Source organism: Terrapene carolina, unplaced genomic scaffold (genome assembly GCF_002925995.2).
Source record: "Terrapene carolina triunguis isolate 2854851 unplaced genomic scaffold, T_m_triunguis-2.0 Scaffold30938, whole genome shotgun sequence".
NCBI classification, from domain to species: domain Eukaryota; kingdom Metazoa; phylum Chordata; order Testudines; family Emydidae; genus Terrapene; species Terrapene triunguis.
This window is the reverse complement of record NW_020695289.1, coordinates 1-5,704: the sequence shown is the minus strand read 5'-3', so window position 1 is coordinate 5,704 and position 5,704 is coordinate 1. Positions and strand designations below refer to the sequence as shown.

The 5,704-nt window shown below is 63.6% G+C and overlaps 1 protein-coding gene and 1 long non-coding RNA gene across 2 annotated transcripts; one reads left to right on the top strand and one right to left on the bottom strand.

Moving 5' to 3' along the window:
* Positions 1-542: 542 nt before the first annotated feature.
* On the bottom strand, positions 543-2,476 carry LOC112123950. The gene is made up of 3 exons (XR_002909591.2): positions 2,399-2,476; positions 2,134-2,223; positions 543-807 (listed from the first exon to the last, which is right to left on the bottom strand). It is a non-coding gene; the product is annotated as an uncharacterized LOC112123950 (long non-coding RNA).
* An 814-nt stretch (positions 2,477-3,290) lies between these two features.
* FKBPL (FKBP prolyl isomerase like) lies at positions 3,291-4,907 on the top strand. Its single transcript, XM_026662866.1, has 2 exons — positions 3,291-3,361; positions 3,869-4,907. The coding sequence occupies exon 2, from the start codon at positions 3,963-3,965 to the stop codon at positions 4,881-4,883; it is 921 nt and encodes a 306-aa protein (XP_026518651.1). The 5' UTR covers positions 3,291-3,361; positions 3,869-3,962; the 3' UTR covers positions 4,884-4,907.
* Positions 4,908-5,704: the final 797 nt, after the last annotated feature.

Genomic DNA, 5,704 nt, shown 5'->3' with positions numbered 1-5,704 from the left:
GCCTGATCTCCAGCAGACGGGATGCCAGGTTAGATGGGCCCATGGATCTGATAGCCGGTGGGGCGGTGAGCTCTACGTCTCTATGGGGAGTGGGGGACTATGGGGGGGAGGACAGGAGCCCTGGGGGGGTCCCCAAAACAGGAACTAACATGGGGTCCCCCTTTTGTCTCCGCTTCCAGGGCCATCGGCTACATGATGTCCACCCTGTTCTACCCACTGGTCACTTTCCTCCTGCTCCTCATCTGTGTGGCCTATTGGGCCATGACGGCTCTGTATCCTCCGGGTGCCCCCTGCCCCCCGGCCACCCCCCTGCTGCCCCACCCACCTCCCGGCCAGATCGGGGCCGGCGCCCCCCCACAGGGGACAGGCCCCTGAGCCAGCCAGTCCCTGGCCCCCTGAGCCAGCCAGTCCCTGCCCTGGGGCCAGGTGGGAGCCGGCGCCCCCTAGAGGGGACAGGTCCCTTGCCCCATTTCCTGCCCCCCTGAGCCAGCCAGTCCACCAGCAGCTCCAATCCAACAAGAACCCCTCACTTGGCACCTTTGCACAGTGGCCTCTGAAACCTATTTATTCTGAATTCCTTTTTGGGGTACAGTGGGGTCAGGGGGGGTCGATGTCTCGGGTCCGTCCGCTGCCCACGACTCTGGGAGTTGCCAGATGAACCGTCATTCGCCCCTCGCCAACCCCACTGTGAGCCTCAGGAGGGCCACCCCGGTGCCTCCCGTTCTGCTGGGACCAGGGGAGTGCGCCCCGGGGGGACAGAGTCCAACGGAGCCACCACTGGCCGAGGGGTTACATCTTTCTTGTTACCTATGGGGGGAAGAAAGAGGGGTGCCTAGGGAGTTACTTGGGGTGTTAACAGGCACCCCCAAAATCCACTGTACTCCCAACATTGTCCCTGACAGTCTCCCAGTGGGATGTGCTCCCCCAATATATTGGGGGGGGGCAGAAATCTCCAATATATTGTGGGGTGTGCTAGGAGGTAGCACCTTGAAGCAGTGAAAGTTTTGGGGTGCACGCAAAGAGCAGAACAGAGGAGTTTCAGGGTGCTAGAACGGAGGTGATTTCCAGATATGGCAGGATATGAGGGACCTAGAGGAATTGCATTTTGCAAACATGTGGAGCGATTTTGGGGTGCAGAATTGGGAACCCCAGAGATTAGGAGGCATTTTGTGGTGCAGGGGGACCAAAAATCAGGGTACACAAGAGTGGGAAACCCCAACAAAGATCTGGATGGTGTAGGTCAGTTTGAGGGTTTGGAACAAGAGGCTCCCCCAAATGATGGAAAGATTTGGGGATACAGAATAGATGCAGAACAGGTCAGTGGGCCCCAGAAAGATGTTAAAGGATTCTGGGGTATAGCTTCAGTTCTGAGGTGCAGAAGAGGGAGAATCTCTACAAAGAGACCCGAAATTTGGGGGGAGGGGGGTAGAACCAGGAAGACACTTTATGAATATGGAGAATTTTGGAGGTTCGGAAAAGGGGGAATCTCTGCCCATAGATAGGAGATTTTGGGGGTGCACAAAGGGGCCCCTCACAAAATCAGGGAGGGATTGGGGGACAAAATGGGTGAAAACTGGGGTGCAGGACAAGGTGAAGGCCAAATTAGGGGTACAGAACAGCTACATATTGGAAGGGCAGATCAGGGAGTTTTGGGGGTGAGCTGTAGGGAGGTGGGGGAGTTTGCGGGGGGACTCAGGGTCCAGCCAGTGGGGTGCACTCTCTTGTTTAGGTAGGGGTGGCTGCATAAAGGGGTGCCCTGTGAGTGTATTATGGGTGAATTGGGGTGCTGGAAAAGGGGGGTTCAGCATTAGAATGGGGGAGTTTGGGGTGCGGATAATGGTGTGATCCAGTAAGGGAATTCAGGACCATTTGGGGGCATGAACTGGGGACCCCAAGAGTTGGGGTGTAGCGACAAGAGGGCATAGGAGTGAGGGGGTACAGGAGTAGAGGGGCACCTTCCTGGGGACGGAGGAGGGGATTTTAGGGTGCAGAACTGGGGCTCCTTCGAGAGCAGACTGGGAAGCTTTGGGGTGCAGTTCACAGGGGTGGGGCACCCCACAGGGACTCAGATTGCTTCCAAGGGGGCTGCGTAGGGACAGGGGGCCCTCCAGCAAAGAAAGGGGGTGCACTTACCTAGGTCCTTGCGCCGGCTGGGGGGCAGGGGCGCCCCAGGGTCGTCCCGACGCAGAGCCGAGGCGATGTGCCGCCCCACATAGCGGCAAGCTGCTGGGAGAGAGACGGGGGCTCATTGAGGGGTGATCTGGGGGCGCAGTGCACCCCCTTTTCCATCCCCCCGGATCCCTACTCGGCAGCACCCGCCAGACCCTGCCTAGTGCCCCCCGGGCCCCCCTTCCCACCACCCCGCAGCTTTCCCGGGGCCCCCGGGCCCCCCACTCACCCCCAATGACCAGTCAGACCATGCCGGACCCAGCTGGGCGCTGACGTAAGCGGCATGGAAATAAAGCGGGAGGGGGGAAGGAGAGCAGGGGATTCTGGGAAATGTAGTCTTCAACACTGCCCCCTCTGCTACCCCCCCCCCCCCGGACGCCTGGGTTCATAACCCCCCTCGAGTCTGCATCAAGGGGTGAACTAATGAACACTTAACCTTGTCTCTCCCGGATGCCTGGGTTCGCACCCCTCCCTCGCCCTGAATTAGGGGGCACAGAGCCCCCCAAAAAACTCCATCTTCCCTGGACGCCTGGGTTCACACTCCTGAATTAGGGGTATGGTCTCCCCTCCCTTTACCCCATCTTTCCCTGGCCCCCGAGGGGGTTCCCACTCCTGCTTCCCCTCCCCCCGTTCCCGCACAGGTGGGGTACGATCTACACTCCAACCCCGGCACCCCAGGACCCACCCTCCCTGTCTCCCCATTCCTGCCCTCCCCCACCCCCGAATCCCCCCTTCCCCATCCCCCCCAACAGCCCCTTCTGCCCCATCCACATCTGCACCCCCTTTGCCCCCCTCAATCTTGGGGTGCATCCCCGATCTCCCCAGCTGCAACCCAGCCCCCACCCCCCCACACGCGGGGTCAGCCACCGGCAGTCATCTTGTTTGGCCAACCCCGGCGCCCAGGGGCGGAGGGATTTGGGGGGGAGACCCCCCCAGCGCCCCCAATCGTTTGCTGCTTCTTAACACACTGATGGAGCACGGGGTCCCAGCCCCCCTTCCCTTGTGGGGGGCAGGAGGGGTCTGGGCCTGGCCCCTCCCCACACGGCTCAGCCTGACTAATCGAGGCAGGCTGCGGCCTAGCAGACCCCCCCCCCAGGAAGTGATGCAAAGACAAGGGGGGGCGGCGGGGGGAGGCCGGAGGAGCGGGGCCAGAGCGCAGCCGGATCCCCCCAGTCTGCGCCCCCAGCCCCGGGTGAGGGGGGGCCGAGGGGGCACAGCTGGGCGGGGAGGAGCGAGGGAGCAGGGCAGAGACAGACAGCACAGCCCGAGCGGGGGAGGGAGCCAGGACTCCTGGGTTCTGTGTGTGGGGGCTGGGAGCCAGGATGCCTGGGTTCTCTTGAGGGGGGAGGGCTTGGAGCCAGGACTTCTGGGTTTTCTCGAGGGGAGGGGCTGGGAGCCCAGATGCCTGGGTTCTTGGGAGGGGGGTCTAGCAGATTAGGGGAGGGGGCTGGGAGCCAGGATGCCCAGGTTTTCTTGGCCGGGGCCTTGGAGCCAGGACACCTGGGTTCTTGGGGGGGCGGGGCTGGGAGCCAGAACACCTGGGTTCTCGGGCTGGGGGGTCTAGTGGTTTACTGGGGGGGGGCTGGGAGCCAGGACACCTGGGTTCTCGGGGGGGGGGGTCTAGTGGTTTACTGGGGGGGCTGGGAGCCAGGATTCCTGGGTTCTTTCTGACCCGTTTCCCCTGCCCTCTGGTTCACAGGAGCTGCCCGTCTCTGAACCCCCCAACCCTGTCTGGCTTCACCTCTTGGGGGTGCCAAGCCAGAGCCCCGCACTCTCCGCTTGGCCGAGGGCAGATGGAGGCAGCGGCAGTAGCCAATGGGAAGGCGGAGGTCGGCGGAGCGGCCAATGGGATGAGTGGTGCCAGCAGAGGCGCTGAGCCCCAGGGCACGGGGCCAGAAGAGGACCAGAGAGAGAACCTGGAGGCGCCCAATCAGCCAGCGGACGCCTGGGTGGCACCGGACGGCGCCTTCGCCAAGCAGATCCTGCAGCCGGGCGCGGGACTGGACAAGCCGACGCTGGGCGCCCTGTGCCAGGTCTTCCTGGAGGCGCCGCCGGGGGCGCCCCTGGGGTACCCAGCCAACCGCTGGGCCCAGCTGGAGCTGGGGGACGGGGACGGCGCCTGGGACGGCCTGGTGGACGCTTGCCTGGAGACCATGGGGCCGGGGGAGCGGGCCGAGCTGCGGGGCCCGGACGGGGCCGTCCTGGGGCTGCACCTGGCCTCCTTCGCCCCGGCCCCGGAGCCCTGGCAGCTGGACCCGGCGGAGAAGTGGGCGCTGGCCCTGCGGCACAAGGAGCGTGGCTCGGAGCGCTACCGGGCTGGTGAGGTGGGGGCGGCCGCCCGCCGCTATGCCCGGGCCCTGCAGCTAGCCATCGCCGCCGGCCCGGCACCCCCGGACCCAGAGCACGCCCGCCTGCGGGCCGACCTGCACGCCAACCTGGCCGCCTGCCAGGTGCGGCTCACCCAGCCAGCCCACGCCGCCCGCAACTGCACCAAGGCGCTGGCGCTGTGGCCCCAACACGCCAAGGCCCGGTACCGCCGCGGCCTGGCCCGCGCCGCCATGAATGACCTGGAGGGGGCGGCCGAGGACTTCTGGGGGGTGCTGGTGGCTGAGCCGGGGAACGCGGCCGCCCGCAGGGAGCTGGACAGGGTGGGGCAGCGGGTGCGGGAGCGGGACGCCCGCCTGGCCCAGGCCATGAGCAAGCTCTTCTCCTGAGCGCGGCGGGGACAGAGCCTGGACCCTGCATGTGGGGTGGGGTAGGGGGCCCTTCCCCTCTAGGGGGCGCCAGCTCCCATCCAGCCTCAGGGCGGGGACTGGCTGGCTTGCGGGGGGGAATGGGGCCCGGGGCCACAATAATTTTCAGTTTCGATAATAAAATTAATTTCTTAAAATACAAAGAAATCTTTTGTTGTTGAAACAAGAAAATCACGAAGTTGGGAGCAGGTCAAAGATTGTGGTCCGGCCGTTCCGATTGGCTGCTGGTTGGACAGCAGGATGTGCCGGGGTCAGGGGGCAGCGCACTGGGGTCAGAGGTCACTGGGAGTTGAGGCCTTTTCCTGCTGTAGTCAGACCCCTGGTTGGGCAAAGTCCTGGGCTCATCGACCACAGGTCAAAGGTCAGAGGTTACAGCCATTAGCTGAGCTGACAGGTGTCAGCCAAGCCCATTAACCGAGACGCTGCCTGCAGGGTTAGGGTCAGAGGTCAAAGGTCACACATGGCAACATTGGCCTGTACCATTTGCTCACACCCAGGTCGAAGGCCTGAGGCCTCAGGTGCCATTTTGGGTCAAAGGTCATCAGTCCGGGGTAATTGGCCAATCCCTGGTGGGGTTGGGTCAAAGGTCAAGCATGGACGGAACCAAAGAAAAGTGGCACGTGTAGGGTCAAAGGTCACAGGAAGTGGCCAGGTCCATTGGTTGTGCTCTGGGTGCCCTGGCTCCAAGGGCAGCTGCTGAGGAAGGAGCCAATCAGGCTGTCAGGTCAGAGGTCATGGACACTGGCTGACACTCCAACTTCAGCTCCGTGGGAAGGTCACAG

Coding starts and splice junctions, on each gene's coding strand:
- FKBPL (XM_026662866.1), top strand. CDS start 3,963: ATGGAGGCAGCGGCAGTAGCCAATGGGAAGGCGGAGGTCGGCGGAGCG.